At 38.4% G+C, this 24,495-nt stretch overlaps 1 protein-coding gene and 1 long non-coding RNA gene across 2 annotated transcripts; one reads left to right on the top strand and one right to left on the bottom strand.

Moving 5' to 3' along the window:
• Positions 1-289: 289 nt before the first annotated feature.
• LOC125260453 lies at positions 290-18,070 on the bottom strand. The gene is made up of 3 exons (XR_007183047.1): positions 15,997-18,070; positions 2,066-2,401; positions 290-422 (listed from the first exon to the last, which is right to left on the bottom strand). It is a non-coding gene; the product is annotated as an uncharacterized LOC125260453 (long non-coding RNA).
• On the top strand, positions 14,253-19,830 carry LOC125260452 (CD48 antigen-like). The gene is made up of 5 exons (XM_048178833.1): positions 14,253-14,866; positions 18,080-18,403; positions 18,547-18,606; positions 18,792-19,052; positions 19,173-19,830. The coding sequence occupies exons 1-5, from the start codon at positions 14,830-14,832 to the stop codon at positions 19,310-19,312; spliced, it is 822 nt and encodes a 273-aa protein (XP_048034790.1). The 5' UTR covers positions 14,253-14,829; the 3' UTR covers positions 19,313-19,830.
• Positions 19,831-24,495: the final 4,665 nt, after the last annotated feature.

Genomic DNA, 24,495 nt, shown 5'->3' with positions numbered 1-24,495 from the left:
CGCCTCTGATTGGCCATCACGCTCAACAGAATCGTGTGTTATTGGTTACAATGCTCAACGCTGTAAAAGGGAATCTGACAGAATGCTGCAGTCGGATGGATCGAATTTGTTTAACCAATATTATCACTTAAACATATATTCTATTTTATTAATATTTTGAATCAAATTTCCATGACTTTTACAAAACTTTCTGGGTTTATTTATTTTTCCAAAACTTTTTCAGGCCTGGAAATTGCTATGACTAATTCCATGACTTTTCCAGGTTTTTCATGACTGTACGAACCCTGATATTAAAAGGTCAGAAGAAGCAAAAATGATGATGGTGATGATGATGATGATGGCTGCAGCTGTTAATAACCCTTGAAGTTCAGAGGAGGTGGAGATGGAGGTGTGAGGTGGTGCTCTATTGGACAATGGTGGTCCTGTAAGAACAGGAACAGAAAGAGTTAAGGATAATTTGATTTTTAGTTTATAATCCTCTAAAACCTTAAAACAACTGACCTTTCCTACTTTAGCAAATGTTACTATCTGCCAAATTATCAGACAACCTTCTGCTCTTTTCTAATCTTTGATTGTTCAAAGTCAGTCCAAATCTGAACTCAAAACATCTGATTGGCCATTGCGTTCACATGCTTTACAGATACGTCTGTAATTTGTGATGAAAACATTCCAGGATTTTTCTCCTTATAGTGGACTTCTGTGGACTCCTTCGCCGCATTCGTTCCTGCACTGAAACTGAAATTTTGACCTTCAAGCGTTTGGAGTCCATTGAAGTCCACTATAAGGAGAATAATACTGGAATGTTTTCATCAAAAACCTAGTCTGGGTAAACCCAGCCTGATCTGCCGGCAATTGGATTTAGCTCAGCAACTCAGTCTGGAAACCCGTGCATTCATTTCTGCTGCGCTGTTACACTTTTGCAGGAACCAATCACAGACTGGCTTATCCACCTTGCTCGCTATTGGCGGGTATAACACGATGACGATAGAGAAGCGACGGCAAGCAGCTTTCAAACTCTATCTGATCTACCCGTCTCTCGCACGACCGTCACCCAAAATAACAATGCACAATCACAGTGACGCCGATTGTGTGAAGCATTTACCTTATCTGAGAGAAATGTAGCAGAGCGTTGATCCGACAGTCTCTTCATAGGAAGATTACAAACAGGGATTGATGACACACAATGATTCTCTGCTGTTATTTTGGTGGTTTGCTTCACGATGTGAGTACAGGACTCTTTTACTTCAATGCCCCTTGATGGTAGACAATATTTTTATTATTTGCTCTATATGTTTCGTCTCCTGCTTCTTGAATCTCGCGCCGCCTGAGCTGACTGGAATTCTTTTTGGTCGTCATGACAATGACGTAGTTTAGGGCGGCTATATTCCGCGTTCATTTACACTGAACCAGAACATCATAGTCGCCTTTTAAACTCTCGACGATGCTGAATGACTTCTTTAGTTAGCAAACAAATCGCTCGAGTGGGTGTAAATACCGATCACTTTCATGTTTTTTTGCACAACCAGCAAAAATCGCTCGATGCCATTGCTGCTTCTACAAACCGTGGATCAATGCTACAAACTAAACCTGCGTCTCAATCAGTTCCCTAGGTCGTGAATCAGTATATCATGAAAGTGAATGTGGCTGATTCCCTGATCAGTGCCCTGACTACTGAACTAGGGAGCTGATTGAGACACACGGTAAACCTGTCTGGAGTTTTCGCATCGCTCTGCAAAGTACGTCACCTGGATCGTTGATCTGATTGGTTTTAAGGATTGTGTGAATAATGCTCGTTGATCACGCCTCTTGTGCAGTAGGAAATACATAGCAAACTCCCCAGACCAATGTTCAATTTTAAATTGAGCTTGGTCTGGTGATAGCCAGACTATCAAAAACCTTCATTTCCTTTTGACTGAAGAAAGAAAGACATGAACATCTTGGGTGACATGGGGGTGAGTAAATTATCAGGAAAATTTAATTTGAAAGTGGACTAATCCTTTAATATATTCTCTCAATATTGATTTTAGTACAGTACAGGCAAACAGATATATTATAACATACTCACTGTTGACCACAAGTGTGACAGTGATCTCACACACGTCCTTTCCACAGAAGGCTTGTAATTTATAATGTCCCGATCTGGAGATGTTGACATCTTGAAGAATCAAGGACACATTTCTTTCTTCAACTTGCAGCGAGACTCCATGTGTTTTCTTGAGTTTACAGCTCGGAACAGTGTATAAATGGGAACAGTATCTTGCAATTAAAGATTTTTTCTGGTCTTCTCCTTCAAAAATTACTTTCACTTCTTCAACTCTCTTCAGTTTAACAATTCCGAAGGGTATGGCAAAATCCTGACCATTTGTTGCCTCCAACTTCGACCCAGCAACGTGCACAGAGACTGTTTGGAAAGAAAGAAATTACTACACAACAGTTTTATTCAGTTCCAATACAGCTTGATGTACAAAAGAGTGCTTTAGTCTGTTTCCATCTTGGAAGCTTATACTGTTGATAAAATGGCAAAAATACAAATTCATTATACAACACATGATTTGGTTCAGAGACCATATTATTAGCTAACCTTATAAGGTTTTTGTGATAAGATGATTCATGTTCTTTTTGAAGTGGGTGACCCATGATTTCATGATTTCATTCACAGTGACCCTGTCCAAAGACTGTCCCCTCCTTCTCCCCAAAACACTTTCTCATCAGATCTACACAAATCTCAGGTGACCTATTTTGATCTCAAAAAGGTAAATTCTCACCTAAAGGTGAGGAGTTTGCATCCATGTATCTATCATTCTCCTACTGTCTGATGTTCTCATAGTATATAATAACATGTGTTGTATGACTGTCAGAGGCAGGGCCAAATACAATCTCCTCTGTTTTTTTTATATTAATGTAGAGAGCATTGTGATCACAACACTAAACTAATTTATTTACCCCCAGAGGGTGCTGTTCTGGAGTTATTTAATAAAGATATTAATGCAGCATCATCAGAGTACCTTAAAATATATTGATAGGCCTAACGTTACTTGAACGACAATAGGTAGGGCTGGGCGATATGGCCAAAAAGTCATATCTCAGTATTTTTTGGCTAAATGGCGATATGCGGTATATGTCTCGGTATTTTCGAAATCTTTCTATTTAGATTTAGAAAAAAAAACAAACATCTATTTACTTTTAATGCAATAGGGAATGCAACCATGTAGTCTGGCACACTAATAGCCCTACAGTATGTGCAAAAAAGAGAAATTTACTTTACATTCTAACATTGTAACATTACAATCTAAAAATAAAAATAGGCTTAATGCTTTTTAAAGAGGAAGTTAAATTCACTAGACTAAAAATTTTAATAAAAACAAAAGCACAGACTAATTAGCTATATATTATTAGTTGCTGCGATCGTAAAATATACTTACTTGTAGGTTTGAATTTAAACTTCAACAACAAACATTTTATCAAAATGTATATTTTAGTCAGGATTATGGCGATCCCATTCTACTGAGCTCTGTCTGTTTGGCGCGAATGCGCGCGGCGACGCTCGTTCACGGAAGTCTATGAAGTTTAGAGGAGATTCGCTAGCAGAAGGCTCGTCCACTCCTGACAGCAAAATGGAAATATTTGTATGACTTTCTAACATTTACAGATGGAGAATATACCCGTGAAATGTAAGTTATGCGCGGAGGAAAACACCACATCATAAACGCATTAAACAGCGTAAATAGGCCTATCTGTCAGCACATCAGACGGAGCAAACTGCTTTAAACGATAGGCATACGTGTTAACTATATCTTAATCTTACGAGTTATTTTTAAAGCCCTTAATATTAAGCATGTCTAATGTTTAAGCCAAATTGTATTATGCACTTCCCCCACAGCAGCACTCTGCGGTGGGTAAATATCATTATAAAGGAGTGGCTAGCAGTGCTGTTCTGGTAGCCTATGAGGAGACACATTTTTATTTATTTATGAATGTAAATTCATGTGCATTAGGCCTACTCTTAACGTTGACACATCTTCCTTGTTAAATGAACATTACTTTACATTAGGGTGAATTGCCTTAATGTGGGACATTTTTTGCATTTCAGACTTCTGTGACAAATTGCGATGTGCAGCCAAAACATTAAATCCACACACAATACCATTAAAAAAAAAAAAAAACCCAGGATGTCTCCCAATCAAATCAAAAGAGAAAATGGAGATAACACATTCATAAAATAAATTGTTGTGCTCTTAGTGCAAGTCATCTAAAAAATCTGGTGTTTCCTAACACTGAAAAGTCTATGAGAAAAGGCCAAAATCTATGATGATGATGATGATAATAATAGAGGGTCTATGAAAAGGCCCAAGTCTATGATAAAAGTCTAAAATCAATTGATTCATGTAGAATAGTAAAATCTTAAAAGTTAATAATCCTCTTGGTTATGGATGGATTGACTGAACATCATCAGACAAATAATACAATATGATAGTTTTGATGCATTTATTATACAGACATTAAGCAACTATTTTCATAGGCTATGTTATGTAATGTAGATAGAAAAGAGTTAAATGCACAGTCAGAATTCCTCACTACAAACACATGCAACCACAACAGGCATAGGCTTATTTGTAAGCAAAATATAAAATCTTGCAACATGAAAAAAAAGCTTAAACTTTAGGCTAGATTTAACCTCGAGTCACAATTCATAAAAACGTTGTAAACTGCATTTAAAAACTTGTAAGATCATTTGGCCTTATGTTTTCTATTTTACTAAACAACAAACACAATCATCGTATTATTGCATAACTACACTAAAATCCATCAAAAAATATTATATTTGATATATTTATCAAATTTCCTAGTGTCACAATTTAGGAAATGTGATTTCGAAAAGTGGGACAGTATGATTAGCCTAATGTGGGACAGTACTTAAGTCAGTCAAAAATGTGTGTTAGGGCATGGTTTTGTGTGACAAAAATGGTTATTTACAGTGTATGAGAAAAATGCATAGGCTTTTGATCAAGGGAACCCGTGCACCGCTAACTTCCGGGTTGGCCTACAAAAACACGTCATCTCTGAGGTACTCGGTCATGAGAGAGAGGAAGTCATTGGGTGCTTCTCAATATCCGTCCTCGTTTCCTCGCTCCTCCGTCCTCTATCCTATGACCCGGAAACCGATCGAGCTCAGCCATCTTAAAGGCTATCTCAATTCTCTAACTGCACCGCGTGGAGGTGAGGATCTAGGAGTGAGGAAGCTTCCCGAGGAGTTATGAGCGAGGACACACAGGTGCATCCTTTGCGGAAGTCTTTCTTGTCGAGAAACGTGATGCACACATAAATTCTCCTCCCCTTCATATCTGTCACAATAATTTAAATGAATGCTTTAATTTTGCAGTTTAAATACTCTTTACATCTCACATATTTCTACGGGGCATCATGTTTTATTAATATATATATATATTTTTTTAAATAACCAAACTTTAACAACATACGGGCAGATCCCTCGAGCGCAGCTGATGACGCTTTGAAGTGACACTAAAGGGAGCGAGGATATCATTTCACTTGATTCAATTCCTCCATCCCCGAGTTTTTACTTTTCCTTGCGTCCTTCCCTTGCATCCTGGAGGGGTGGAACTAAGACGCAAGGAAAGGAAACAAGGATGCACAAGTAAGAATTGAGAAGCACCAAATGGCTTATGTAGGGTGTGTGACTGGCTACAGCTGTGTGTGTAATCAATGCAATGGATGATGGGAAATGTAGTCCAGGGTGAAGTGCAGTGGTTAGTGTGGTGCAAGAGTCCATACAAAACAAATGACAGAACTGGGATCATGACAACTTTACTGCCTACAAAATGCAGTAAGTGTAGCATTTTGTTGTACAGCATTTCCTGTCACCAAATTATCATTAAGTTTTTAATGGTAAAGAACGCCTAAACACTTTAGCGAACTCCATGTTACTTCCATATGATAGCCATCAGTTACTGTTAAACGTGCATGCGGGTAAATGTAGCCTACACTTTACGGTGCAATAAGCGATATTGTGCCAGAATACACACCCCAGCTTGTAACAATCTAAGTATTTAACATAATGTACTTTAAATAACATGAAAAAATAAAGTCAGAAAGATGTCAGTTCTGATGTTGTTCATTTACCAATAGTGGACACTGACAACACGTCAACAGACAAGACAGAGCAGGTAACTTATGATATTAAACAAAGTCCCAGCTTTCAAATTAGGTAATTTTTTAAGAAATTCGAACATTAAAAGACATTTTGTGGCTCTTTATTGTGTTGTGACCATGGCCGTAACAAATCACTGTAGCGCCTCAGCTTGTGAACCGATCATCTTTTCCTACTACTTAATTTATAGCATCAAATAAACATGAATGAACATGAGAAGGAATGTTGTTTCAAATGCACAAAGACGTAAATACACACCATTTTTCAAGTTCAAGTCCACCGAGGTTAATCTTCAAAAGGCTGATTTAACATATCTGGTAAACTGTAAAATTCCCCTACAGTTAATGGTGGAGTGAATGCGAGCAATCATTCTTCGGTTGACATCCCTGGCTAAACAACAAACAAGGTAGGAAGCTGTTTTATTATTTTAGGGCTGTTAGGGCTGGCTATCTGGTTGGAAAGGTTGAGAGAACTGGGAAGTGAGACAGTGAGTTTACGCACACACTGCGGCGTGAGTGTGGTACACCAGGTCATTGGATATGGCTGGTGTCACGCCATCTGAGGGAGATGGTGGGTGATAACTCCACTCCATTAAGGGGTTGGAGGAACACTGGAAGCCAGAGGCAGAAGGTGATGAAATAACTCCTTCCTATTGGAAGGGTAGAAGGACACCGGTTTGGTGGGGTAAAACAACTGGGGTAAAATCTTTAACGTGTCGCGAGGTCGGTGCATAGGATGCCGGATCTCCAGTCAAGCACATAATGGCTAAGATTTCGCATTTGACAGTAATGGATCGCCAGGTAAACGAATTTAACGGTAACGGGTCGAGTGGCACACAACAGCGGTAATGTCGGAGATTATCGGTACTACGGTCTTTTATAATTTATCCCTGGGGCCCATTTAATACCGGGTTTCAGATCCATTGCATATGATGTTAACACAGAACTGCACACCTACCTGTGACAATGAAGATCAAGGCTTCTGTGATCATCTTTTGTCAAAGCCCAAACATAATTCGGTGACACAAAAGCTAGCGATCCTCACTATGAGCAGCCCAATCACTCAGATCCATCACTCGCTGCCTCTCTTGCCCACTTCCTCTTTCTCTTTCTCTCACTGCCTCCCTCCCTCCATCCCTCTCTCTCACTCGCTCGCTGCCTCCCTCCCTCGATTTAGTGGTTAGTGGATTTCTGTTGCCATTTGCGTAACAAATTCTTATTATTATTCATTACGAATTCCGCCAAGAAACTAATTTTATAGGCAATTCTAGATTCCGAGTATAAAAAGAAATGGTAAATATAACTTTAAATTGTCATAGTATTGACTATTCATAGTTTTCAGTTATGTACCGAGACCACCTCTTCAAGCAGGTCTCGGTACGCTTGTTTGGTCCGCCTTTGGTGTGCACCCGAGTACGATTGCTGCTTTCACACCTGCCCAAACGAACCACACCAAATGGGGAAATAAACTCTAGTACGATTCAACCGAACTAAATGAGGCAGGTGTGAAAGTCGCGGAGTAAGAGTGCTTTCACACCTGTCACACCTGTAACAAGCCTGTCAGTTTTCCATCTTAAAAGCAAAAATATGTAAACAGATGCAAGTTTTGCCCATTAGTCATCCATATATCTACAGCACCTGCAGAGATTTCAATCACTAAAAACAACGGGACGATTTTTTAAAAAGCTAACGTGAAAAACATAGTGTGGTTATTTGCACCAATAAGGATTTAAAATAAGCAAAGTTTAACATTAATCAAGGATTTGTTGATCTGGGTTTTATTTTAAATAAAGTTGTGTTGCATCATTTAATTTGAAACACAGATTAACTGCAGAAAGACCGTTCGAATTAAATGGCTGATTTAATCAAGCCGCATATGCGGAGGGTGAACCGACACCAGGCTAAAGAATCAACACATTAATGTAGCCTACTTAAAGAGTGATATTAAAAGATTAAATTCAGTTTAACCCTTTTTGATGATGCATAATATATACAGGCAAGCAGATGAGCCCAGAATATGAAAGCAACACGTTTTATTTATAATGGTTTTTAATGGAAAAAATGCTTAACGAGAAACGTGTTGCATTAATATTCTGTTCATTTGTTTGCCTGTACGAAGTATGCATAGTCAATATGGTGTATATTGAATTTGGTCTTTTAATATCACTGTCTTACTAAATTAAATCCTACTACAAACCTGGTAAAAATGACTGGCGGTCAATGGAGAAAAACCAACCCTGCATCCCAATGTGCATACTATCCACCCTATCCGTGTTCGATTCCGGGTTTTTAAGAATTGACTCCCATTCCCAACTTCCACAAGAGTCGATAGGAATCATCCTCCTCTTCCTCTTCCTTCTTCTCATCATCATCTTCTACTTCTCCAGATCAGTCCACACTCCAACCGCCAATAAAAACATGTTTTTATTGGCGGTTGGAGTGTGGACTTATCTGGAGTGTGAACTGATCTATTCCAAAGTCCCTTTAAGACAAGTCATTTCACTCGGCGGCCATCTTTGAAACGCCTCTCGGGCATCCTGGGCATCATGCAATCTCTTTGAATGGGGAAACATCAAATTCTCTAAAACTGTTCGCCAACCTTACGATTAAATTTCATATTTGAAATCACCAATGAAATCTAACAACAACCGGCTCATAAATTTAGTTTCTAAACGCTCGAATCATGACAAAAAAAAACAAAAAATTTCAGGCTGGATCAAGCTAATGCGCATGCACAGACCTAAATGCGCATCTCTGTGGAGGCGCGCGTCTGACTGTTTCTATAGAAACCGGTGATTCTAACAGCCGCTGAAGTGACGCGATGACTTTACCAATCGGTGATTGCCTCTTATTTAGAAGGCGGGACTTATTCCGCCATATTGCGCGTTACACTTTCTCCCATTCAAAACAATACGAGTGACACGTCTTGTGTTATTCTATAGTCTTTGTCTATTCTACACAAACAGCCAACTGTTAAGAAGGAAATAATAATAAAATTAGTAAAAACTTCTGACTTACTAATATTTACACGTATGTGCTTGTTCTTCTTACACTTTAAAGCCCTTTTTGCTGCTTTATCTTTTCATTTCCATCAGCTCCAACATGTTAGGAGGGACCCACACAAATCTAACAGACAATTGCATTTGATGAATTCTGAATAATGATTGTAGTATTTCATTCAATAAATCCTTTCTACTCCTGGAGTTGCAAAATTTTAAACTCATTAATGTGTGATATGATGATTAAGGTCCCAAAGTTAATATAAAACTGGTTAATGTTATTTTTCTAATATTGTAAAATAGTATTTAATTCGTTATTTGTGTTTAAGAGAAGAAAAATGTTTTGTGCATTTAATAAATTATTTTTTTTATTAGAAACTCACCAATAATAGAATAGCGACACCTGCTGATTGGTGAGAAGCATGACAACAAAAGATTTGATCCCTCCACTGAGAACGCCACCATTTAACATCAGTTTCACAAGAATGAGTCTCTTGTTAAAAAAAAAAATAAAATAAATAATAATAATAAATATAGCTGCAAGCAGCAATTATGGGGCCAAGCACAAAAACGGCACAATAAGCCAGCCAACATGGCTGGGTGCATCAGACTAACTGCAACAGTGAGCAATGAAAGACCTATTAAGATCATTTTAGGCAAAAGAGCTAAAAAATGATCAAAAATGAGGATTTACTGGTTCATCACTTTCGACCAATAGGTGGCGCTGTGACCAAATTAATGTGATGTAGTCAGAGTGAGGTGACAATGACACTTGCAAAGTTTGGTGTCAATATGTCAAAGCATTGCAGAGATATAGCTTCAAGAGTCGTTTTTGCATCATGCCTCAAATTCATTGCTCCGGTATACATAAATGGTTTGACGTATCGACTTGAAATCCATAACTTTTTGTCGGCATGGTCTGAAGATGATACGGTTCGATTTTGGTGAAAATCGGAGCAACGATCTAGGAGGAGTTCAAAAAAGTATGTTTTTATAGAAAAATAATATGTCGGACAGGAATTTCAGCCGACTATGGCAAATTTGATATCTGTGTTCTTGATATGACCCAAGGAATCAACTGAGACCAGTTTCATTGCAATCGGTTAATATAGTCAAAAGTTATTAGCATTTTTGTAAATTTTGTTATAACTTCTGGTCTGAAACTTCTCAGGCTCCTTCAGTGCATTGTGCTGATGACCCATACAGAGTTTCGTAACAATACGCTAATGCGTTCGTAAAATACAGCATTTTAGCACAAAATTCCAAATGGCCGACGGCTAAAATGGCAGATATGGGAAAATTGGATATCATGTGACTCGGCATGATGCCCTGAATCCAACGAATTTATGATTTTTTGACAAACATCAGAAGTTATAAGCAAAAAAAAACAAATTTTCATATCTCCGGACCAGTAGGTGGCGCTGCGCCGAAACGCTGCATGTTGCCTTAGGTCATGCTTGTGATGACATGTACCAAGTTTGGTCTGAATACGATAAAGTGTTGCGGAGATACAGCCTTACGTCTATTTTCGCAAGCACTATGTACAATTCGTTCACGTGTTTTTCGAAGATGGTTTGAGGAATCGACTTGAATTCCATAACTTTTTGTCGGCATGGTCTGAAGATGATCTGGTTCAATTTTCGTGAAAATCGGAGTAACGGCCTAGGAGGAGTTCGAAAAAGTAGGTTTTTCAGAAAATTCAAAATGGCGGAAAAATTTTCATGACGGAAAATGACGTCATAGGGTGCCATCGATTTGTCTTGACCCAAGGAGAATTTTGTTTCTAGCCCTTACGGTTCAAAAGTTATTAACATAAACATGATCGCAACTTTGGACAGCTGGTGGCGCTAGAGGGATTGAGTTACAGACTCCAAATTGCTAGGGACACAGATCAGACTGTCCTCTAACTCTGTACCAAATTTCACAACTTTTTACCGTACGGTTCTATGGGCTGCCATAGACTTACAGAGCGGAAGAAGAAGAAGAATAATAATCAAAAATAAAAATAAAAAGAACGCCAACAGATACAATAGGTGCCTCCACACCTTCGGTGCTTGGCCCCTAATAAAAATATTTGCATTAGTACGAACAAAAATAAACATGGGTTTTCTTTGAGTGCTTTTAATGCTTTTAATTTCTTTTAATGCTGTCTCGTAAACCCCTAACATCAGGGGCGTAGTTTGTGGGGGGGATGGGGGGAGGTAACCCCCCCAATACTCAAATCCATCAGTTACAACCCCCCAATACAGTACAACCATACCAACGTTCAACCCCCCCAAAGTTGAAACCAAATCTAAGCCCTTGCCTAACAATAAGAGAAACTATCTTTTTAATAAAAACAAAGTCAGGCAATTTTATTTGGATGTCAGAACAATATTATATGAAGAACCATGAAACAAGAAAGTTTGTAAACCAGTTTGTATTGATCAACTCCTAGCTTAGAAGAGTCGCATCGCCTGCACTAATGGACTGACTGAGTGTACAGTTTCAGAGTGACTTACAAGCGAGCAGTCAATAAGTTGTTTTCAGTCAGTATTCTTCTTGAAACTCATCGACAGTCAGTTTTTCTCCATCAGTAAAAGCATCTGCTCATTTAGTAAATTAATTATTTTCATTCGGCATACTTGCATCACGTCATCGCACGGTGGTTTGTGGTGCACGCCCATGATATGCTTCGTTCATTCGCAGCAAATGCAGACATGTGAAGCCATCACACCAGCATTCTTTCTTTAATTCTTACACTTCTTTCCAGGTAACTGCAAATGCACAAAATATACTGTCGATCTGAGTATAAACATTGTTTGATATAATATAAATGAGCCGTATGCTGAAAACTGTTATTTGATACTTTGTTAAGAGTTGTGAGTGTGGCTGAGCATATGATAACCATGATATTCATTATGACACATGATTGTGCCATATAATGAATGGTTATCTTCAATTTACATACGTGGTCGTTTAATCTGCGTTGATGTCTGTTAACTGTGTATGCGGTACATTTGACAATGTATTTGACGAGTGAATTTCAAGTGTCGTCATTCAGTGTAATACATCAGAACGAATTGAGCAGTATATTCTCAACTGAGAATATGGTTTGGATCCTAAATGTATTTTTACATCAACTTCATGTTATAAAGGTTATATATATGCGATTAATGTTAAAGGTCCCGTTCTTCGTGATCCCATGTTTCAAACTTTAGTTAGTGTGTAATGTTGTTGTTAGAGTATAAATAAAATCTGTAAAATTTTAAAGCTAAGCGAGATATTTTATTTAACAGAAGTCGCCTACATCGAACGGCCAGTTTGGACTACATCCGTCTACTTCCTTCATTAATGACGTCACTAAAACAGTTTTTTGACTAACCTCCGCCCACAGGAATACACAAGAGTTGCGTTTGTAGAGTGTGTTTGTCGCCATGTCGTCGAAATGCTGTTATTTTCATCCCGCAGTCCAATCACCGGGTCTGATTCCGGCTCAAATTGATAGGGTAAAATTAAAGACATGTTTACAATAACACTGAGCGCGTGCATCTCCACGTTATGGTAAGAGGCGTGACCTTTCCGGGCAAGGTTCGCTAAGCTGCTGTCGAATCGCAACACAGGAACCGCTGGCACAATCAGAACTCGTTACGTATTTCTGAAGGAGGGACTTCATAGAACAAGGAAGTCATCAGCCCGTTTTTATGACAGTGGAAACAGCGGTATACAGATAAGTAAATTATGTGAAAAATACTGTGTTTTTTTACACGCGAAACATGAACACATGTTATATTGCACACTATAAACACAATCAAAGCTTCAAAAAAACACGAAAAACAGGACCTTTAAAGAGCCACAAAACGGTTGTTATTGTTTGAATTTCTTAAAAAACTACACAGTTTTAAAGCTGGGACTTTGTTTAATATCATAAGTAACCTGCTCTGTCTTGTCTGTTGACATGTTGTCAGTGTCCTCTTTGCTCCGCGATGCATTTTTCACTGCGTTTGGCGTGACAGCGTCAACAGTAACTAAGGGGGGCGGGTCTTTGCGAAGGGTCAATTGCCCCGAGTGCTCCCATAGACTTCCATTCAAAAAACTTTTTTTCAAACTGCAGGCACTGCAATGTATTCTCTGTGGGTTCCAGGAGGGCTAGCACTAACGTGCCTTCGTCATCATATGTAACCTTAACTTGTGCAGCAATTGGTGGAAACAAACATACCTCTATTAATATTTTTTTTTAAGCTGAAGTGACATCCAATAATTTCCTCAGTGCATAATTTACATTTCACAGACATATTCTTCATCTGTAAATGTTAGAAAGTCGAGAAAATATTTCCATTTTGCAGTCTTCAGCAAGCACAAACTTCCGTGAACGAGCGCCGCCGCGCGCATGCGCGCCAAACAGACGGAGTTCAATCAAGCGGCAACCTCCCCCAGTCTCTCGTGAAGCCAATACGGAAGTGACTTAAACTGCGATTCATCAACTGGCCGCTAGGGACAGGCTTCAAAAGAGAGCAGAAACTCATAGAGTCCCATGTTAAATTGGCCAAGTTTATAGCAGAAAAAAACATGTTTACAAGTTGGTTCAAATTGTGGTTTTGGTCTATACTGCTAATTTTGCCCTTCGTGACAACTGTGAGGGGGGTGAATTTTTTTTATACCTCATTCGTTTAAATTATATTAAGCCTTAAAGTTCTGCATAATTAAGGTAGATGCCACTGCTGTCTGTGAGCCGTCACATTACCTCAGCTAATTCCAGGCAGCCGCTGAATTTGGCATCTCAGCCGTTTGTGCTGTTTTCTCTCGAGTATTTCATAAAATTATAAAATATGGCTTGCTGCATAATATTCGAGACTGATGTGTGTCTGTGTAGATGTGCATGTATGCGGAAGAAACAGAACACACGTTGTTGGATCGTGGCATTGGCTAAAAGTTTTGGTTGTGAGATTTACTACAATGACAATGGCGGGAGGATATAAAAATCCGACAGCACTGCTTGGATATTATTATATTTTACCCAAGTGCCACATATTGGATTCATCTCGCGATCTCTATTTCATTATAAAGGTATGAAGTCCCATTTTGATTTTCCATTGTTATTTGTTCAGAACTCTATGGGTGACGTCACGGACACTACAACCATGAGTTCAATCTGAGTAAAATACATTTTACACTACACAATTATACACTGATATAATTGGGTAAACTGGCAGTGGGTGGATCACACAGACCGACACACAAAAACTGACATTTTCAAAAGAGAATGACTGGCTGTAGCATTGTTCTTAAATATCTGCAAACAGATTATGCTATTTTTATGCTTTAGTACAGTCAAAAAATTACACAGAGCCCCTTTAAGTCATAATTTCCAGAGTGAAAATGCAGTTTTCTAGTTCTAAAATATTAGTTCCAAAATATTAGTTATAAACAAAAACCAAAAGTGAAAATTAATTTGTCATGAGGGAACCCTGGAGACTGTTTTACTTTTAGGTGTCTTTTGTAAATGGCAGATGTCATGATTTCAAATAAATATATTCTTTTGGTGCAAGTTGGTGAAACTGATTTCATGGTCACTTCCTGATGAAACTGAATATCCTCACTGAGATGTCGTCACATGTTCATATTACTCGAGTGAGCTCCAGATGAGACATCAACAGAAGGCACGAACTGATGAACATTTATCAGGATGTGGGTTTTGATTGTGTTTTTCATCAGTCTTAAAGGTAAGATATCTAAAATTTCATATTGTTGTTTTGTTGTTGTTTTCTTTCATTAGATTTGAATTCATTGTGCTCTGTGGTTGCTCTCTTGCTAAAACACATTCAGTAGTTGGTCTTTGCAGTTCTTTTGCACTTTTTTGTAGTCTTCTATTCTGGAAATTTGGCATATATATATATATATATATATATATATATATATATATATATATAATATGTATATTACTGCTAATATGTTTGGTTACTTTATGACCTTTATGTTGTTGTTTTTTTCACTTTTGGCCATGCGAAATATCCTTGACAAACAATTTTTACAGTAAATATGTTTAATAGAACTTGCTGTTCACAGTTCCACAGTTTCATAGTGTAAATCTAGCACTGCTCCCTTAATCATGAAGGTTAGTGTGTGAAATGTTCAGTACCATTAATCCACAAGGTGTAAAGTAAATATTATTTTGAGTAGGCTACACTGTTGCGAATAATTTTATATTCAAATGGCTTAAGTCTTTGTGGGGAAAAAACAGTAGGTCCTTCTTGGTGTTCCATGAAAACAAAAGTGGAAAAAAAAGTATGTATGCATCATTTTAATGGAAGGGGTTATGGTCTGAGTATGGGCAGCAGTGATGAATATTTCCTGTCTGGTTTAGCGGACATCTCACCTACAATGAAAACAATCAAGGAAGTGAAATAATCTACAAGACAGAAGTAGGCCAAAAAATCACTAAAAAACTGTTAACCCTTACAGGTCACATACTGTGCCTGTCTATTCTGTGTGTGTGTGTGTGCGTGTTTGGAAATTGCATCTGGAGTGTTTGCTAATATACTTTAAAGTTAATACATGATTTTCAAGCAAGTCATGAAGCTTGTAGTTGTTGTAGTCATGTAGTTGTTCTTACTGTCTTTTGACTTGTAACTATTAGTAGGATATTATAGTTTATGACAAATAGTGATGTTCCTTATTTGTATGCTAATTTGGATAAAAGTGTATGCTAATTGTATAATGTAATTGTTGTGGCAAAAATCAACAGGAGTCTTACAGCATAAAAGATAAAAGCATCCAATTGTCTTGTCTTGCAATAAAGGTCAGACAGTCATACAGAAACACAAATAGCCGCAGAGTGTAAGCTTCCCTTTACCTTTATCTCTAATCTCCAAGGCTGAAGCCCCTGTCCTTTTACCATATTAGGAACATGTTTACCACTTCAGTGTTTTTCCACCTGTCATAATTTCCTCCACATAATATCTGAGAATGCAATCTTGAGAGAGGGGAATTTGTTAATTACAGTATATTATGATGTATAATGACAACTTGAGAACATGTGAGAATTTGTGGTTTTGGCACGCTTTTCTGCACACTGATACAAATAAAAAAAAAAAAAAAAACATTTAAGTACAAATAAGCAGATGTAACCTCATACTTATACAATACATAAAACATGTAAATGTTTACAAACAATTTCAATTTATACCGGCAAATCCAACAACGCACATTGCTACTAAAATCTATTTCATACCTTTAACATACTGACAACCATAATGGTGGTAAAAGAGGAAGCCACGTGAAGAATTATGAAGAAGTTCTTTCCAAAAGCTGAATTACACTAGTACAGAAACTGTTACAGTACGACTGACCATAAATGATCTAGCAGCAGTAAATCTGGATTTGGCTGGCCATGACCTAGTCTCAGCCTCAGTCGTCACACCCACGGACCATTGGCTAAATGTCTGATGCGTATGGTACACTTAACTGGAAACACTTCAGGAGTATCGAAGTTGTCATCTGGTTAGTTAAATTCTACAGGATGTCCGGGAGACATGTGTCGCGTTCTTTATCGGTTCACCTGGAAACAAATGCCGCAATGCTAAACCCCCTCACGGAAAAAGAAAGCCTTCGTGTTTCCAAGCGCTTACCAGGATCAACTAAACACTGGATTTTCAAAAGTATGTGAAGTTCCTGGCTCCGTTGTTGCAGTAATCGTGCACAATGCTCTTGTATGAATAATTTATAGATGCACGCTGGTCTGTTATTGCAGGCACATTGACTTTACATTTTCACGCCTGTAAACATGACACAAAACAAAACAAACTGTGATTGGTTGCTTTACATGAGAGTCAAATATCCTCTTGGGCAGTCCTTGTCCAGTGAAAGCTGTGATAGAGTCCAGACCTTCTGCCATCAGTCTGAAGGTCTGGCTACGTGAGACTGGCCATGACCTGACTGACTACCTCATGAAGATCCTGACTGAGAGAGGCCACAGCTTAACCATCACAGCATCGGTTCTATTGAGAGAAAGTCACCAGTCTCGTCCCTTCATGGCCGCCGTTCCAGAGTCTCATTCCGTCATGGCCGCCATTCCAGAGTCTCATCCCGTCATGGCCGCCATTCCAGAATCTCGTCCCGTCATGGCCGCCGTTCCAGAGTCTCGTCCCGTCATGGCCGCCATTCCAGAGTCTCGTCCCGTCCCGTCATGGCCGCCACTCCAAAGTCTCGTCCTGTCATGGCCGCCACGCCTGAACCCTCAGCCAAGATGGCCGCCATGCCTGTCAATTGAATTGATAGCTGTCATTCAGTTATGACAATGGGCGCGTGTTGCATGCAGTAGACCAATGACATAAGACTGGGCCATCTGACCAATCAGAGCTGTGTAGGTTCACGGAAAGGAGGGTTTAGAGAGACTGATTCTTTGAACTGCTTCAAACAAATTGTTTATGAAACATTGAGAACTGAGGTGAAATTAAATGTATATTATGAGAAAACAAAAGTGTTTTTTGACCTTGCATGCATTAAAACCTGTTGTAGGAGACTCCCAAAACAATATTACGAACCTTAAAAAAGGCATAATAGGGGCACTTTAAACAAAAGAAAATGTAACATGAAACCCAAATGTGCATAACTTTTAAAAACTGTACATTTAACAGTATTTTACTGTTAAAAAAAAACATGAAATGTCTAGGTTTCTTCCCCCTGTATTAGTTAGTTAATCCCCTGTAGTTAACTTATTAGCATTTTTTCCCCCATGCAGTTAAAATTACACTAATCTTTTCAAATTACTTGCCATTTCAACTGGGAATATTTGCATTTCTGCAGCAGTGAGTTGTCAGAAGTGCTTTAATTAACAATTCTATTTGTCTTGACTTCTAAAGAATGAGAAATGAATGATTTCAAACACAATTCATCAACATACAACCTAAATTTAATGCATATTTATATTGTTTCAGATCGCGTGAATGGTAATCAGGAAGAGGTAAAGACAGTGATGGAGGGAGACGTTCTGACTCTACATACAGGAGCTCAACTGAAGAGAGACTCTGAGACAACGTGGCTTTTTAAAAGTGGCAACCAAACAACCCGTATAGCACAGATTAATAATGGAACAGTTTTTACCAGTTTTGAAGAGAGACTTGCTGGCAGATTGCATCTTGATCAAGAGAACGGATCATTGACCATTTGGAAAATCAGTACCAGTGATTCTGGACTTTATGAAGTATCATTCACCATCACGTTACACATCTCTGAGAAGAAGTTCAAAGTTAATGTATATGGTAAGAAACAGCTGCTGCACATTATTATACCTTACATTTATACCATAATGTTGTAGATAAAGGAAGTTACTTAATGAATAAATCTCAAGGTTTCTGGAAAATGGGCTTATTAAAAGATGTACATGTTTCCTCTTGTCCTAAAGCACCTGTCTCTGTACCTGCTATTGAGTGCAACTCATTGGTTACTGCGCACCAATCTTCAGGTGAGTCTTTTAAAGTCAGATTATTCAGTTGCTCTCTTGTCCTGTGGGGTCCTGACCTCTAAATCATTGCTGGGCAAAAGGGGCGGGAGCTTATTTAGGAGTCATTAAAGACATAAATACTGAGATTAAAGACCTTCTGAACTTTAACATTGAAATGTAACTTATACACAACAAATCTCTACCAGGTACTTTGAATCAGTCACAAGCAGTAGAAGATTTCTGCTCTGTGTTCTGCTCTGTGAGAAATGATCGAGATGTATTCATCTCGTGGTATAAAGGGGGTGAAATGGTGAATCAGACCAGCAATCCTGATCTCAGCATCAAACTCAGTTTACCATTAGAGCTTCATTATAATGATTCAGAGATCTACAGCTGCACGGCTGCAAATCCAGTGAGCAACAAGAGCGTCAGTCTTCACATGAACGAGATCTGCCAACAATGTAAAGGTATGAGAATGACATTTACCACAAAACACTCTTCCTGCCACAATTACCTCTGTATAGATTACTCCACAAAGACATTTCATAAGACATAAGATGTTTATAAATAAGTCTCTTCTCTTTCAGATTGTCTGGATCATTGTGGCGTCACTGAAGCTCTGATTCGACTGGTTTTGTCTGGTCTGGTGGGAATCGCCACTGTTTTCTTTCTGGTTGAGCATGTGAGGATCTCCTCATCTCAGAGAAGAGCTGCTGCTGCTGTGTGATCATAATATATTTTAATGAGAGGTTGCAGGCTGTGAACTTTGACATTGAAGGAGGTTTGCAGGGTAAAGAGTTTAAAATGTAAAGCACCTCATTTATTACTTTGGATAAAGCTATCTGCTAAAATGATATGTAGTAGGCTAAGTGTGACCAGTATGCTTTACAGGTTACATAAAATGCACACAAACATTTATACTAACCTAAATATATTTATGTGTGAGTATGAATGTTTAATTTGTATGTTTGGCGGTGTGACTGTTATAATCATTAGTAATGTGTTAAAGTTTTGCTTGTAACTTTAATAGCTTAATTTTGTTCTGTGTTTCAGAGTAAAACCGATATTAAAATAAAATTAGCAGACAGCATGAAGATCCCGTCTTTTTTAATGAAGTATGGTTGATCTAGAAAAAAAAAGTTTTTACGCTCGTCAATGTTTTTATTAATTAAACGTCTATTAAAGTTTCCTCAATTTAATTATTCAGATAAAAGTTTGTCAAGAACGCTGCTTGAACAAGAAATCGAGGAGCACGTTCAAGCTCAAACCGGTGCGCAACGTTTTGCTACGGTTTCCGGGATGAACGACATGTAAACGGTGTGCAACGGGTTTGTCAGAAATGACGGCCCAGTCAGCAGCAACATGTAAATAAACCATGCGGTATTAAAGAGACAGCTCTCACAATGGGTCCAAGTAAAGTCGTTTACAAATGTGTTTTCTTTATTCTGGACAGCAAGGGCAGTGTCTGTGGCGGACCGACAAAGTCTGATGTTTCGCCACGGAACAGGAAGTTGTTGTATCAGGCATACATTGTCCGATCTGCCCCAAACATCACATGTGTGATAAGAGTCCTGGGGCCTCATTTATAAAACTTTCCGTAGATTTCATCCTAAAATTGTATGCATCAAAATTTTCAGATTTATAAAGCCATGAATGCCAGAACCTGTGCACAAATCCCTTTATAAATCCCAGTCAGGGGAAGATTGTGTGTACGTGCATCTCCTCCCCGAAATCACCATATATGGAGCTTACAACGCCTAGTTTTACTATGCATAACTTCATCTGCATATCCATGCATATTCCCATCCACGTGACACCATGTTTAACACCGTCAAAGGTTCAAGACATTGGAAAATATTAGATATGGACTATAAATGCCATTTGTGTAATACACTACATTGATAAAAAAAAAAAATAAATAAATAAAAAACATCCAATATCCTTGTTATGTTTTAGAATAAATATGTCAAAATATCCATAAAAAACAAAATTATAAATACTTTTATTTTACTCATTTTCACTGGCTAAATAGTATTTTAATTGCATAAATTCAAAACCGCATTCAAATTTGTGCAGTTTTGCTGATAAGCTGAACATATATTTTAGGATGTTTATAGGCTATTTTTAGTGGAAACAGATAGGCCTACTTATTTATTGCGGTGTAAATACAATTATCTGTCTCCGCGCGTCACTGACAAAGTAGAAAAGGAAATGTGCAGATCTTACCATTTTCTTAAAGATGCATCCTTGAAATACAGTGTTATTTTTCATAATTATTTGAAGATGCCTTAAAAAAATTACTTTTGAAATCGTAAAATAATTTACATTTAAATACATTTCCACTTTTTGTCCCCAAATCTCGGACAATTTAACAAATAGCCTTGAATATAAGAGTGTTTTGTATTAATTGTTTTAATGAAAGAGGGATTGCTCTACACATACTATTAAATTCACTAAAGGGACGTTTTATCGCACATTTCTCCATGAATGAATTATACTGAATCTATCAACTCAACAACATATAAAACTTTTTTGTCATACATACACTCTAGTTTGAATACTGTCTTCCTATTTTCTGTAATGTTCTATTATTCCACAAGGGGGAGTCGTGTGGAGTTGACCTTTTCAATCAGTTTTTTCAGAAGTCTTCCTCTGGTGGTGTGCTTATACCATAGACTGTAAAAAGAAAAGCTTTTACAGACAACACAGGAATATTCAGTGGGTGTAATAAAGTAAGAAATTTATAAATTTATGGGAAAAAGTGTCAAATGAGATTTTAATATTTCTTAGCAAATACAACTAAGCCTAAATCGCTGATCAGTTTATTTAGGTATTTTGATGTTACCACCTTGGCATTTTAAGAAAGAAGCCTGGGAACTCATGAACATGAATAAAAACTTTTTCATGAACCTTGGTACACTTGAACAGTTTGGGGACCTGAACCATTTCAGAAATGAAGCCATCACAAAAAAAGTCATTTTAATTTTCTGCCATAAGCAAATTAGGCTACATAGGCCTATTTTGTATCTCATCTCCTAAATCAAACATGATAACACAGAAAAGGTGTCTACTATGTTTTGATGGTCAAGGATTACAATGATATACAACATCATAAACTGTTCAGGTGAATATTAATGGTGAATTCAGTGATGTTGTGAGAAGGATTAAAATGAATTTGCAGTATCTGAGAAGATGCATAATTTTTTTTCAAGCATATTTTCATGTACTCTTAGTTTACAATCACTCTCTGGGACCAGAGTTGTCTATTATGTTATTGTCCACAAGGGGGAAGCATTTATTCTCAGTTGATACTTCTCAGTACAGGCTTCCCTCTTAATAAATTACAGAAGTGAGTAAAGAGGTCAAGAAGAAGGGTGGATGAAAAAGACAAGTTACTAAACAACTGGAAAGGCTTCCTGAGAGTAGATGAAAAAAAACAAAGCTCTTTCATTTTCTGGCCAGGAACCTTGTGGAAATGTCGACTACAAAATAAGTTTCCACTTCTGTGATATGTGAAAATGCATGAAAGCTGGTCCACTTGTACAGTTTGAGAATTGTCTAATGAACCATTTAAGGGAACAAGTTTTACTGAAAACTCCCAAATACATCGTGGAGCAAAGAGGATACTGACAACACGTCGACATTCAAGACAAAGCAGGTTACTTAATATATTAAACAAAGTCCCAGCTTTCAAACTGTGTAGTTTTTTAAGAAATTCAAACAATAAAAACCGTTTTGTGGCTCTTTAATGTGTCGTGACAGATTGCTGTAGTGCCTCAGCTCAAGAGGCTCTTGAAACCGATCATCTCTTACTACTAGTTCATTTATAGCATCAAATAAACATGAATGAACATGAGAAGGAATGTTGTTTCAAACGCAGAAAGGCATCAGTACACACTATTTTTCAAGTTTAGGTTGACCGAGGTTATTCTTCTAACTCCTGACTGCTTTGTCAGACAAAATGCCATGCCATTTATCAACACAAGCCATTCAGCATTTAATATGATATTGTAAAATCGATCTATCTTACTGCAGTGTGTAACAGTGTCTCACAGCAGCCGCCGAGCGAACGCACAGAGTAACGTTATAACATCATTTTCATCACACTCAAATGTATCTAATATGATAAACAGAGCTGCGTTACCTCATACTCATGACCGGAAAAGCGGAAGCAGCGCCGGCGACTGTGTCATAATAAAAGTCCCGCTGCTCGTGAGGCGTGTGATGATCAATCGCTCCAGCTCCTCGTTCAGCTCCACAACACTCGCTCCTGCTCTGCTTCATACTACAGTAATGTTAATAATCACATCCATGAACATGATTTCTTCCCGAGTCCTAAGTAGACATCTGTTTATATAAGCAGGTATCAGGTGGTCTATTTTTGTCATTCAATAAAGGAAACCAACACTAGAACTGCAGATATACAAACCGTAAATAAAGCCACACTTGCTTAAGCATTTGTGAAGATATTTGTGCATTTGAATGCTCAGGTAAGATGACATAAAATTAGAGCAGCCTTCTGTCTGTACCATCTTGACTTCTTTGCTCACTTTCATCACAAATGCTTCCTACAAGGCCTTGGCGTTGAGCTTTGAATGTTTCCTCCCTGCTCTCGGCTCACCAGGCCTGGCTTCTCATTGACATGAGTCAGCGGTTGGAGAAAGGGTCTGCCCATCTGTGTCCAGACATGCTGCTCTACATATTTCCTCTCCTTTGCCTCATTACACTGACTCGGGCCAGGGTGAGAGAACAGAGTTTGTCTTTGATTTTAATAGCTCCCAGGAGGCCCAAAGCACCATGACTCACAGAGATTATCCCTCTGCTGTATGCCCAGCTGTGACTTCTCCCATTATGCATTATTCGTAGATTCTCTTAAAGTCACCGGAAGAGCTGCTCCAGAGCGGGATCTTTTCATGTTGCTGGAGGCTTTGTCTCAACAGCAGTTTGAACCTCTGGAAAATATATTCCCATAAGCTTCTGAACATGGGCGTCGGAAGCAAAAAAAATGCGGGTGGGTCCTCCCCCTAATTTTTTTTTTACTGGAGCAGATAGTATCGGTAGTTATTGATGTTTTTAATAGAATAAGGAGACACAAACCTTTACATTCAATCGCGTTTTTGCTCCCATTTATTTTCACACATTGATCATACAGTGCACAGCCTACACAAACCTTTAGTCCAAAAGTGCACACAAAATGGAGAAATACACGTGTACCTTTGATTTCGTTAGATAGGATAAGCTGGGCCGTACGCAGGGTTTCATAATTACCGAGGTCACAAAAATTAGTTTGCTGGGGGGGGGGGGGTTCGGGGGCACGCTCCCCCGAGAAAATTTAGATTTCCTTGATGTACATATGTGCATTTTAAGACGTTTTAAGGCCAACAAATTGGATAACAATAGCTTTAAAACCATGATGTCAACAAATACATACATGCACAGTTCTGATGAGGCAGCTTTAATCGCATGTTTGGTAATTTCATGAGTTAATTTACAACAGAATAACGACGGTGCATTGCCCGTAGTTTCTTTTGCGCTTTAATTAATCTGTAATAAAGTAATATGCAGCGCGCGCCGCTGCATTTGCACAAGCAATTCTTGAGTTCGCGCCTCGAGCACAGTAGGCTAGCTGATTGGAGTTTTACTGACATATCCTCCTGACAACATCTCATCTGACTGCAGTTCACTGTTGTTCAACTGAAGGCCCCCGTCCTCACCGCGCTCGTTTGAAATGTCTTAGATAGATAGATCTTTATTGATCATCAAGGCAAAGTGCAGGCTCAGCAGCACAAGATGTTGCGCTGCCAGAAGAAGCGAAACTGAATAGCCTACTGGCGCGTGAGGTGATTGAGCTTTCTGCTTTTCACCTACCTCCTTTCAGTGGTGAACCGGAGACAGGGTCATGGGCGGCCA

Source organism: Megalobrama amblycephala, linkage group LG24, assembly GCF_018812025.1.
Source record: "Megalobrama amblycephala isolate DHTTF-2021 linkage group LG24, ASM1881202v1, whole genome shotgun sequence".
Taxonomy (NCBI): Eukaryota; Metazoa; Chordata; class Actinopteri; order Cypriniformes; family Xenocyprididae; genus Megalobrama; species Megalobrama amblycephala.
Note: the sequence above shows the minus strand (reverse complement) of the source record. Positions and strands in the feature narration are given on the sequence as shown.

What these genes read in the sequence shown, in the direction of transcription:
- LOC125260452 (XM_048178833.1), top strand. Translation starts at nt 14,830, where the DNA reads ATGTGGGTTTTGATTGTGTTTTTCATCAGTCTTAAAG. An exon ending in GTTCAAAGTTAATGTATATG is followed by an intron (nt 18,404 to 18,546) that starts GTAAGAAACAGC and finishes CTTGTCCTAAAG; the next exon opens with CACCTGTCTCTGTACCTGCT. An exon ending in TACTGCGCACCAATCTTCAG is followed by an intron (nt 18,607 to 18,791) that starts GTGAGTCTTTTA and finishes AATCTCTACCAG; the next exon opens with GTACTTTGAATCAGTCACAA.